General features: G+C 42.4%; 1 protein-coding gene across 2 annotated transcripts in view; it reads left to right on the forward strand.

Moving 5' to 3' along the window:
- Nucleotides 1–3078, forward strand: part of LOC149456121 (uncharacterized) — a 43352-nt gene extending 40274 nt beyond the window's left edge. Inside the window, exon 4 of one of the 2 annotated variants that reach the window (XM_089685407.1) lies at nucleotides 1433–3078. In XM_089685407.1, coding sequence (XP_089541533.1) covers nucleotides 1433–1644 — 212 coding nt within the window. In that variant the 3' untranslated portion in view covers nucleotides 1645–3078. The remainder of the gene's footprint in view (nucleotides 1–1432) is intronic. The other variant, XM_089685408.1, reaches the window with a different exon arrangement.
- Nucleotides 3079–13383: the final 10305 nt, after the last annotated feature.

A 13383-nucleotide genomic window follows, 5' to 3' on the forward strand; every position in this document is an offset into this window, starting at 1 on the left:
ATCCCTGTCAGTTGGGAATCCCCAGCTGACAGCTGAACTTGTGGGGTCAGGGATGAATCACTGTTTGGATGCCGCCAGGCAGCCAGGAAGAAGCTGTCACAGTAACAGTGGTAATAATGTTTCGCTTCACACTGCAGCTGGAGGTTTTCTTGCAACCGAATACCCATTTGTTTGGCCATTTGCACAGGAATTACCTTTGACTGTACACAGTGCAGAATTCGCCCATCATTATTTCCCCTGCTGGTCTAATGTTCGTAGTCTATATTGTTCACTTTTCTGAACATATTACAAGTTACTCCCATACTTAGGTTGTCATAGGTTACATGTTCTGCGTCCACCCTCTCTCCTCCCAACCCCCCCCCGTGACAGCGGGTGGAGTATCCTCTCCCTGCACCTGCTGTCACAATTTGAAAACAGCATGCACATGTGGGGCTCTGCCCACACGGATACATCATGCATTCACAGAGTTCTGTGAATGAATGAACTACGACTACTCTAAGTCATTGGGGCTGATGGCTTGTAGTTCTCAATGAACTACGAGGATGCTGGTGAGCACCCTTGTAGTGCTTTGGTCTTCCTGCTCTCAGGTAACTGCCTGCCCATATGGAAGGTACAGCCAGACAGCTATCATGAGCGTCTACAGAAGCCTCACATTGCACCTGCGATCTGTTGATCATGGATGCAATGCTTTATAGGATCCTTAGAAAAAAAGATAATACATGCACATTTTTTTACCACATTTAATACTAGGTGAACTTATCCTTCAACATCATTGATTATTTTGGTGTACTTTATGTAGTGCTGATTGTATGGTCTACAGCTTAAACAGACCAGTAAATTTATATTTTCTATTCCTTAACTCATTGACTATAAAGTTTATGTACACTCAGCTGTTATGGATGGATACTGGCCTATTTGATCCATTTGCCAGCCTAATAAAACTTCCAGAGGACATTCTTCTTCAAACTCATCCTTTTTCTGGTGTAGCACGAAAGGGACTGTCTGACATTTGCTCAAAACCATGTAAAACCATGTAATGGGGTGGCACAGTGGCTAAATGGTTAGCACTTCTGCCTGGCAGTACTAGGGTTGCTGGTTCAAATCCCAGCCATGGCTCCACCTGCCTGGAGTTTGCATGTTCTTCCTGTGCCTGTGTGGGTTTCCTCTGGGTACTCTGGTTTCCTTCCACACTCCAAAGACATGCTGGTAGGTTCATTGGATCCTGTCTAAATTGTCCCTAGTATGTGTAGGAATGTAAGTTAGGGACCTTAGATTGTACACCTCCTGAGGGTTAGGGACTGATGTGAATGTACAATATATATATATATGTAAAGCGCTGTGTAAATTGACAGCATTATAAGTACCTTAAATAATCAATCCAGAGTATTTTAACATATGCCATGTTACATTTTTGTTTTGTTCTTCCCCTCAGCAGATAGCTATTCACCACCTGATGACACATTGGTGATCTCTGGTGGATTATATGATGCACCAAGGATATATAATCCCAACATGACAGTTTTAGATGAAGAGGAGTCTCAAAATGATTATGCATCTTTAGACTCAAGACCAGGACAATTCAGACTTGAGTTCTTACCTGGAGATAAGGACATGGATCCCATGTCACAAAGAAGAAATCTCTGATGCTGGAATGCCTCATTTAGCTCAGTTATCATTTTGAGATATTGGTTTATTTTGTAAACGTAGTTTTACCACCTACGTGGATTTATTGAGTATTTACCATCGTTAAAATAATGTTGCACAATACATTGAGGGCAATTGGTCAAGCAAAGTCCAGACCTAATTTAATCAGTAAATCTGTATTTTATCAGATAATTTGTAATAGTGCAACAGCTGTCATTACAGTTGCACCAAATGTATCACTACTCTTTCATCTTTTCATATACAACCACAATTCTAAAAAAGTTGGGACACACAAACATGGGAAAAAAAACCTGGCAAAGTATGTGGTACTAACAAGGAAGAGCTGGAAGGACATTTTGCAACGAATTAGGTTAGTTAGCAACATGACTGGGTATAAAAAGGATATCTTAGAGAGTCAGAGTGTCTCAAACGTAAAAATGGGCACAAGACTTTAATTATATCATCATCTACAGTATATAATGTCAAAAGATTACAAGAATCTGGAGAAATCTCTGTGTGCAAGGGACAAGACCGAAATGCAATACTGGATGCCCGTGATCTTGGGGACCTCAGATAGCACGGCATTAAAAACAGGCATGGTTCTGTGATGGACATCACTGCAAGGGTTCAGGAATACTTCCAAAAATCACTGTCTGTGAACACAGTTTGTTGTGCCACCCAAAAATGCAAGGTAAAACTCTATCATGCAATGAAAAAGCCAAATCTGAGCATGATCCAGAAATGCTGATGTCTTCTTTGGGCCAAAGCTCATTTAAAACAGTCTGTTGCAAAGTGAGAAAGTGTTCTTCGGTCAGAAAAATCACAATTTGACATTCTTTTTGGCAACCATGGGTTCTGCATCCTCTGGACTAAAGAGGAGAGGGACCTTCTGCATTGTTATCAACGCTCAATTCAAAAGCTTGCATCTCTGATGATATGGAAGAGCATTAGTATGATTAGGGCTGCTTGCTCATCTGGAAAGGCACCATTTTTGCTGAAAGATATATCTGGGTTTTAGAACAGCATATGCCCCTATCCAGGTGACATCTTTTTTAGGGAAAGCCTTGCATATTTCAGCAGGACAATGCTAAACCACATACCACATCTATGACAACAGCATGGCTTTGTAGTAGAAAAGTCTGGGTGCTTAACAGGTCTGCTTGCAGTCCAGACCTTTCATCAGTTGAAATATTTGGCATATTTTGAAAAGAAAAATACAACAAAGAAGAGCCAGTAATGTTGAGCAGTTAGAATCCTATGAACCAAATGCGATATCTCCTGCGCTCCGGGACCCAGACCGGTGGTGAGTAGATGGAATCAAACTCCAAAAAGGAAGGAACCAACGGAATAGACAAGGTCGTGCAGCTCCACACCAAGGCTGGGGAAGCCCAAACAAAACTGTGAAGAAGAACAACAAAAAGAAGCGCACCAACCTTGCGCATTACCTCAGTAACCAAAATTTATTAAGTAAAAGAATGGTACTCACAAACAGCGAATAAAAACAAGCATGTAAGTCCTCAAAGGGACTTTAGAGGCAAGATGCCAATGCGAATCCCATCATGGAGGAAGCCACTCAGTACAGCTGACGCGTTTCGAAGGACAGGCCCTCTTCCTCAGAGCTCTGAGGAAGAGGACATGTCCTTCGAAACGCGTCAGCTGTACTGAGTGGCTTCCTCCATGATGGGATTTGCATTGGCATCTTGCCTCTAAAGTCCCTTTGAGGACTTACATGCTTGTTTTTATTTGCTGTTTGTGAGTACCATTTTTTTACTTAATAAATTTTGGTTACTGAGGTAATGCGCAAGGTTGGTGCGCTTCTTTTTGTTGTTCTTCTTCACAGTTAGAATCCTATATCAGACAAGAATGGAACAACATTCCTCTCCCAAAACTCCAGCAACTGGTCTCCTCAGTTCTCAGACAGGGTGTTGTTAAAAAAAGCTATGCTAAACCATGGTGAACATGGCCCTGTCCCAACTTTTTGAGATGTATCACTGCCATCAATTTGAAAATTACCTTTTATTTTTTTTTTTTTTTTAATGGTACATTTTCACAGTTTAAACAGTTGATATGCGTACCAACTTTTTTTTTAAATTGGGGTTGTACAGCAGATATACACATCAGAAGTGTTTAGGAGCTAAACTGATAACAAGCAGAGATAATGAACAATTTGATTGCATTATATTGTCATAGTGAAATTATTTAAATAATATAAATGATGATTCTCTTCTGCTGTGATTCTATGTGCACTATTGATAATAAATCCTTTCATTGTACTTTAATTAATAACATAACAAAGATCAGTTAAGAGTATTATCCAGCGAAGATTAACCGCAGTTCATCTTTCAGGAGTTTAGAAAGTCTGAGCAGTGATATGATCTCTGAGATGTTACTGGTTACTGCACATATTAAAAAAACAAACACTTTTTGAGAAATTCTGCAGGAAAAATATTTAGTGCCTTCTCTATTTCCAGAATATATCAAGTGCCTAACTTTCTAATATATACATTACACAATCGAGCATAATAGTGATTTTTGTTATTTAAAAAAAAGGCTTTTTAAAGATATATTTACAAACCAATCATCCTTTGCACAGTTTATTTAATACAGACTGTTTACATCCAGTAATTTAATTGGACTGTGGGACACCACTGATACAAGCCTTCATTGACACAAAAAGCAGTCCAACCAACTAGCTGCATAACTTTAGTGACTTGGGTTGAGATGTTTATTAAAATATATGTAAAGCCAAACAATAATTTTAAAATATTTTTTTTCATTGCTGTTTTGAAATGTTTTGATAAGTACCCGTTGATCCTGCCAGATTCTCCTCCAACTGTGGTCTTCCTGAGATAGGGTCACAACACAATTTTGAATGCTATGGCAACTTTGTCACTCTCACATGCGTACTTCTGCATTGGGACAACAGGATGTCGCGCCCACGTGTTCCTGTTCTCAGCCTATGACATAACAGGCAACCAAGCCTCCTGCTTTGCCCCATAAAGAAAACATCTCAACAATTTTACGAGACTTTTTAACTAGCGCTGCAATTGCTGCCAAATCACTTGAGAATTGTAGCACTAATGAGCCACTGCCACTTTAACCTCTCCTACAGCCCTGGACTTGTAGGTCAGAAGAAAGAAGTTTAGTGGTCATATGACTGCTGAATAAATGGATTATTAGTATTTAAAGGATAAGTTCACCTTTTGATCAAAAATAATAAAGCAGATTTTTTTTCAGGTAAAAAAATGTGCATTTCTTATTTTTGGTTGCAGGAGCCTGTAAAGCATCTGCTGATCGCTGGTGCCATGCAGGTCTCCTGCAGATCTGTCAGTATATCTGTTTGCCTGTACAGGACGGACAGACAAGCAGATATACTGACAGGAAGAATCAATGAACTATCATGGAGCTCCACAGCACCATGGTAGCTCATTGTAAACTACAAGCCCACAGCCACTAAGGGAGAATGAATGACGCAGCCGCGTGGGCGGAGCAGTAGCTTATTGGGCAGCATTGGGAACATGGTTCATGGTACCCTAAAAGCGGGTGGAATGTGTAACATGTTCCCAAAGGTAAACTTCTCCTTTAACAATAATTTTTAGCATTAAAAGTAGCTGTGATTTATATAACATGCACACACTGCAGCCTACATGCTGCAATACAGATGGATTCAAATGTATTTTAATGCTGAAGTTAAAGAGGAACTTCACTTTTAAAACAAAACAGTCAGTAGCTATGAATATTGTTGCTGCTGAATTTTAAGAAACGGACATATATCAGTCCATGGAGCCTGTCTGTCCAGCAGTCGATTCTTCACTGGACTTCCTCTCCTGCAGCGCCATCTTGGATTTGTGAGTCGGCAGTGATTTCTTGATGTCTCACAGCTGGCTTCCCACTGTACATGTATAAGGCACAGTGGCGCTGTGGGACTGCCTCCTCGGATGTGTGGCCTGTGCAGGGAAAGGGTTGCCCAAGTGGACATCAATCTAACCTAGGCAAGAAAGAAGTGGGAAGAGGTACCTATCAAAAAAAGTACCCACCCCCAAAAAAAACCCCTGCAAATGTGTTAGAGGATGTGGAGGATTAGTGGTACTTTTGTGTTTCAGTGAAGGTCCAATTTAACCAATTACAAATTTTGGGGCCAGCCTTAAGGAGCTTTAGATATAATGTGCAACTATGCTCAGAATTTTTGCACATGAGGGCAGACTTCCCATGCAAAGTGCCCTTCCCCAGTTATGTGACATCCATGATCTCCAACTTCTACAAAAAAATTGCTGACAGGCAGAGAAGAACCATTTATAATAGAAGAGACATTCTCAATCTCCTCTGTTATAGAAAAGCCAGCTTTCAGAATTTTTTTTATGTATTTCCCCTTACAATGTAATAAAACTGCTGCTTAGCACATTGTTTTCCCCTTTTATTGATCTTACTTATGAACCATGCACTTTAATGAACTTACATCCAGCTCATTGCATAAGAAAGATAAAATATACCATTTCTCTTGTAGACTTTGAAAGAGAGAGTCCAGCCACAAATGGACAATTCAAGAAGCTGAAAAAACTGTACATAAATCTCAATTTAGTTCACATTTTTGATTTAGCACTTTAATGTAGACTATGTAACTGAAGCTTTTTTCTTAAGGCTGGAAAAACAATATTTCATGTTTCTTTTTGTATACCATTTCCACTGATTATTTCCTGTTGTCTCATACTACTGTTTTGTATGTGCTTGTAGTTCAATAAATACTAGGGATGGTATTATTAAGTAATTGTACAACTTCTCTCTCAGCAGATGTAGCTTTTTGAACAAAATGCTAACATACACTTTATATATCATTTTTTTATTATATTAAAGAGCTTATCTCCTTTAACATATGCGTCACCTTTAATCATTTTAAATGAGATTTGGATCTAAAATCCTATTTAAACATTACATAGCTTCTATCCACTTTCAACTTAAGGTCAGACTTTCCAATAAGGTAGTGCACAGAGCAATAAAACATCCACAGCTAATTATATTTCTGATTACTATGGTCAGATCTGAGAAACATTGATTCTGATTATTTGCATTGACATAATGGGGTTGAGTAATGCATTTTCAATTTCAAAGTGAACATTTTCTCTACAAAGTGATTTTTCTCTTAGTTTATTGAAAGAGGTAACATTTTACTGACTTCAATCACCCAATCATTTGTAAGCAAAATTCCTGTTTTTTAAATTGTCCCTTCACATGGAGTAATATGTGTAAAGAACTTGTTATCTTTGTTTTACCTCATTCACTAAGTCAAAACACACTTTGCAAAATTAAAAATTAAACATACTCTACTCCCCTACACAAAATTAAAAAATAAACTAAACATGTTATACTCCCCTAGTAAATTTGGGTCACTGTACTTTTCACGTGGCTGTTCTTTTTTTTTCTTCAAGTGTTACTAAACCCACAACAGTAAAATCACTCTGTATATACAGTAAAGCATGCGTGTTATAATCACAGTAGAATCTAAGGGGTTAATCCTCTGCATTGTGTTAAAAGGCCGTTTGAACTGATAAGACAGACTGACTTCGTAGTCACATGCACATGCTCAGTTTAGTGTGTAGAGAGGTCTTTTTTTCTTTAGAGAGTGCATGTGAACAGTACAGGGCCAATCAGCACTGTCCAGACAGATGTCAGGGGTTCTGCATCCTCCTAGAGCAGAAAGAAAACTCTTCCTACAAGCTTTACCATGTGCTCTGCTGAAGTCACAAGACTGCTAATATTTACTAAAATAATTGCATTTCCATGTTCTGTTTACTGTGGGAGGCCAGATATAGTGTATGCAGGGTCCTGGGTTTAGTAACACTTTAAGGCAAAATGCAGTATCCTATTTTAATAAATCAGAATTTGTATTTCATGACTGCTGAGAAGCATAGTTTCTCCCCAGTGTCAGTTAGTGTCAGATTGCCTTCCGCACTCCCGTTATAAGTTGCTGATCACCACCATTAGTATTATATAAAAAAAAAGTTCCAGTATACACTCACTGGCCACTTTATTACGTACACCTCTTCAATTCAAACAGAGGTGCGGTGCTACTACCTGATCAGATTTATTAGGCTTAAAGCATATAACCTCACTGTGCCTGACTAGCATCCTCCATCTGCTTGTGTATACATATCCAATTCAAAAAACGTCAGCGACAGCTAAATGCAAAGACATCTTCTTTATTGCTTTAAGAAGTAAAAATATTCCATGGCACAGTAACACACCTTTCAGTTTAAAAACAAATCATATTCATATCTATGAAGCGTTACTGTGCCATGGAATATTTTTACTCCTAAATGCAATAAAGAAGATTTCTTTGTAATCAAATGTTGCCGACATTTTTTGAATTGGATACCTCTTCATTGGCTTGGTAACAAATTGCTAATCAGCCAATCACATGGCAGCAACTTAATGCCTTTAGGCATCTAGATGTGGTGAAGACAACTTGCTGAATTTCAAACCAAGCATCAGAATGGGGAAGAAAGGGGATTTAAGTGACTTTGAATGTGGCATGGTTGAACTTGTTGGTACCAGACAGACTGGCATTTCAAAAACTGCTCATCTACTGGGATTTTCACGCACAGCCATCTCTAGGATTTACAGAGAATGGTTTGAAGAAGAGAAAATACCCAGTGAGCAGCAGTTGTGTGGATAAAAATGGCTTGTTGATGTCAGAGGACAGAGGAGAATGGGCAGGTTCAAGATGATAGAAAGTCAACAGTAACTCAAATAACCACTCGTTTCAACCAAGGTAAGCAGAATACCATCTCTGAACGCACAACACATTGAACCTTGAAGCAGATGGGCTACAGCAGCAGAAGACCACACCAGGTGCCACTCCTGTCAGTTAAGAACAGGAAACGGAGGCTTCAATTCGCACAGGCTTACCAAAATTGGATAATAGAAGAATGGAAAAATGTTGCCTGGTCTGATGAGTCTTGATATTACCTGCAACATTCAGATGGTAGGGTCAGAATTTGACATAAACAACATGAAAGCATAGATCCATCCTGCCTTGTATCGGCAGTTCGTGGATGTGCAGTTGAGAAATCTGCAGCAACTGTGTGATGCTATCATGTCAATCAGGACCAAAATCTTCCAACACCTTGTTGAATTTATGCCATGAAGAATTAAGGCAGTTCTGAAGACAAAAGGGGGTCCAATCTGGTACTAGCAAGGTATACCTTATATAAAGTGGCCAGTGAGTATATATATGCCATAATTTGTAGATGCTATAACTTTCAATAGTGATGTCACTACTAGCTCGGTCCAATTGCTTACGTCTGACCGGCAACTGTCAGACCTGTCATCTACAAATGAGCGGAGCTAGAAGTGACGTCACCAAGATGTCACCGATAGCTCCGCTCAATTGTTTACATCTGACCCATGATTGACGATAGATTACAACGATGGAACCATTTTTCTGGCTTTTTTTTTTGTCAAAAACTGTTGTTTTTTTGTACAAATGATTTTTTCCAAAGTCTTTCATTTTTTTCCAATTTAACCCTTTACTGAATGGCTAGGGATACCCCTTACTCACAGGGTGGAGGGGGCAGCATCAGGGTACCTTGATGCTAATGAGGTCCCCTGCTCGCAGACTCCCACAATCCAGGGCCAATGCCGAGGGTTCATGGCCTAGTAAGCCACTGGAGGGGAGGGGGCGCTCGTTTTTCCCCCCCTTTCCTACCCTGCCAGGCCTGTGCTTGGGTCAAGGGTCTGGTAGAAATTTAAGGGGACCCCATGTTTTTCTTCTCTCATATTTTGGGGGTGGGGTTCCCTTTAAAAGTCCTACCAGGCCTAAAGGGCCTGATATGGCTTTTAGAGGGAACACCATGCACTTTTTTTTTTTTTTAAAAAAAACTTACTGTGGGGTTCCTCCTAACCTTTCTACCAGACCTAAAGGGTCTGGTACGGATTGGTGGGACCTCACGCTGTTTTTTTTTGTCATAAAAATGTAATCTTTTAAAAAAATGTCAGTCCTGCTGCTGTCCTACGGACACAGCTGATCACGTGATAAGGTAAAAGGCCAATCACAGCGGCCTTTTACTACGTGATCAGCTGTGTCCAATAACACAGCAGATCACGGAGTAAACACAGTTGCCAGTTATCGGCAGCACTTTCCTCAAGCTGTCACACTGTGAGGAAAGTGCTGTCGATAACCGGCAGCTGTCACAGAGTAGATCAGCACTAATCATCAGGGTACTGATTTGCAGTGCTGCCCAGCAGTGCCTCCCACCAGTGCCCAGCAGTGCCCCACAGCAGTGCCACACATCAGTGCTGCCCATCAGTGCCGCCAATCAGTGCTGGCTATCAGTGACCATATTTGCTGCATATCAGTGCACCATCTTCAGTGCCTCCTCATCAATACCCACCAGTGCCACCTTATCAGTGCTGCCTACCCATGCCACCTCATCAGTGCCCATCAGTGCAGACTCATCAACGCACATCAGTGAAGAAGAAAAATTATCTCTTTTTGTTTGTAGTAGAAAAAATAAAAACCCCAGTGGCGATTAAATACCACCAAAAGAAAGCTCTATGTGTGTGGGAAAAAAATGCTAAAAATTTTCATGACCGCACAATTGTCATTCAAAGTGCATCAGCACTGAAAGCTGAAAATCGGCCTGGGCACGAAGGGGGTATAAGTGCCCAGTAGGCAAGTGGTTAAGCGGACCCCCCCAGGCATGATATTTAAAGGATTTTTTTTTGTTTTTTACTTTAACCCCCCTGGCGGTATTCCCGAGTGTAGCTTGGGGTAAAGTTTCAGTACCAAAAGCGGTAACCCCGAGCTACACTCGGGAATACACTGCGGCGCTGCTCCGGGATCCCTCGATCACTTACCTTGTCCTGCGCTCCACGATGTCCCTCCTGCAGTGTCCCCTGTAATGTCCTCCGGCAGATGCCGGCATCTGTCATCTGGGTTCCGTCCCCTGTGAGCGTCGGGACGTACGGAGGACGGAACGGCGGGAAATTTGAAAATGACAAAAAGTGACATCACTAAAATCACATAGTAAAACATTACTGTATCAAACCATTTCACATACATTTTGTCCCTAGTGCTTTGTTCTGTGCCCTTCCTACATTTTTACCATTCTTTCTGCCTGGAAACTGAGAAACGTAAATGGCGTCCGAAAAATGTCCCTTTAGGTCAAAATCGGTTTTAGACCAGCTAGAGAACAGCGATAGTAAATTAGAACTACTTGCAGAATTGAGTGATAATGATCCATGGGGAAATTCGTCATCAGACACTGAAAACTATTCTGCGACTTGTGATGTACGAACTTGGCACTACATTTCAAATTTCAGTGCTTTTGGTTTGATTATATTATTGAATTAAATTTATTATTTTTTTATGATTATTTATTAAATTATAATTATTGATTTCGTGTTTCAAATTTTAACATACTGGGGATGTTTACTAGACTCTTGCTCGGACAGATTTCAGTGAGTTATTCCTAAAAATTACAGGCCTACAATAAAAAAAAATACATATTTCCATGCAAAAAAAGTACCACTTTGAGCACAGAAATATGGACATAATCAGACCGCTAGGGAGTATAAGCAATGAAAAATGAATGCCCCTTTGAAAACGGTACTTTTTAAAAATTGTTTATTCACTGATTCCTGTCCCTCGGGGCAGTACCCGAGTCCTCAAATATAAGTGTAACTCAGGAGAGGCACACAGGCGGCCAATCACCGGCGAGGAGGTGGAGCTTGGAGAGGAGGAGCCGAGCGGCAGAGCGCGCAGATCGAAGAAGATCGAGGGAGCTGCAGGACCGAGTGAAGAGGAGAGAGGCCAGAGAAGGAAGACAGCTGACAGGTAAGTGCAAATTTTGCTTCTGCAGGCTGTAGATGGGAGAGGGAGAGAGCGAGCCCAGGCTGGAGCAGGGGTCAGCAAGGTAAGTATCATTGGTGTCAGTGGGAGGAATAGTGCCCCATCATTTGTGTCACTAATACCAACGATGGGGCACTATTCCTCCCCCCACTGACACCAACGATGGGGCACTATTCCTCCCCCCACTGACACCAATGATAGGCACTATTCCTCCCCCCACTGACACCAACGATGGGGAACTATTCCTCCCACTGACACCAACGATGGGGCACTATTCCTCCCCCCACTGACACCAACGATGGGGCACTATTCCTCCCCCCACTGACACCAACATGGGGCACTATTCCTCCCCCCACTGACACCAACGATGGGGCACTATTCCTCCCCCCACTGACACCAACGATGGGGCACTATTCCTCCCCCCACTGACACCAACGATGGGGCACTATTCCTCCCCCCACTGACACCAACGATGGGGCACTATTCCTCCCCCCACTGACACCAACGATGGGGCACTATTCCTCCCCCCACTGACACCAATGATAGGCACTATTCCTCCCCCCACTGACACCAACGATGCGGCACTATTCCTCCCACTGACACCAACGATGGGGCACTATTCCTCCCACTGGCACCAATGATAGGCACTATTCCTCCCCCTACTGACACCAATGATAGGCACTATTCCTCCCCCCACTGACACCAATGATAGGCACTATTCCTCCCCCCACTGACACCAACGATGGGGCACTATTCCTCCCCCCACTGACACCAACGATGGGGCACTATTCCTCCCCCCACTGACACCAACAATGGGGCACTATTCCTCCCCCCACTGACACCAACGATGGGGCACTATTCCTCCCCCCACTGACACCAACGATGGGGCACTATTCCTCCCCCCACTGACACCAACGATGGGGCATTATTCCTCCCCCCACTGACACCAACGATGGGGCACTATTCCTCCCCCCACTGACACCAATGATAGGCACTATTCCTCCCCCCACTGACACCAACGATGGGGCACTATTCCTCCCCCCACTGACACCAATGATAGGCACTATTCCTCCCACTGACACCAATGATGAGGCACTATTCCTCCCACTGATACCAATAATGGGGCACTATTCCTCCCACTGACACCAATGATGGGGCACTATTCCTCCCACTGACACCAATGATGGGGCACTATTCCTCCCACTGACACCAATGATGGGGCACTATTCCTCCCACTGACACCAATGATGGGGCACTATTCCTCCCACTGACACCAATGATGGGACACTATTCCTCCCACTGACACCAATGATGGGACACTATTCCTCCCACTGACACCAATGATGGGACACTATTCCTCCCACTGATACCAATGATGGGGCACTATTCCTCCCACTGACACCAATGATGGGACACTATTCCTCCCACTGACACCAATGATGGAGCACTATTCCCCCCACTGACACCAATGATGGGGCACTATTTCTCCCACTGACACCAATGATGGGGCACTATTCCTCCCACTGATACCAACGATGGGGCACTATTCCTCCCACTGATACCAACGATGGGACACTATTCCTCCCACTGACATCAGTGATGGGGCGCTAGTCCTCCCACTGATACCAATGATGGGGCACTATTCCTCCCACTGATACCAATGATGGGGCACTATTCCTCCCACTGACACCAATGGCGGGACACTATTCCTCCCACTGATACCAACGATGGGACACTATTCCTCCCACTGACATCAGTGATGGGGCACTATTCCTCCCACTGATACCAACGATGGGACACTATTCCTCCCACTGATACCAATGATGGGGCGCTAGTCCTCCCACTGATACCAATGATGGGGCACTATTCCTCCCACTGCAAAATTACAGTTC

This window comes from Staurois parvus, unplaced genomic scaffold (assembly GCF_062004578.1).
Source record: "Staurois parvus isolate SC_StPar_1 unplaced genomic scaffold, SC_StPar_1.0 ptg000375l, whole genome shotgun sequence".
Classification (NCBI taxonomy): Eukaryota; Metazoa; Chordata; class Amphibia; order Anura; family Ranidae; genus Staurois; species Staurois parvus.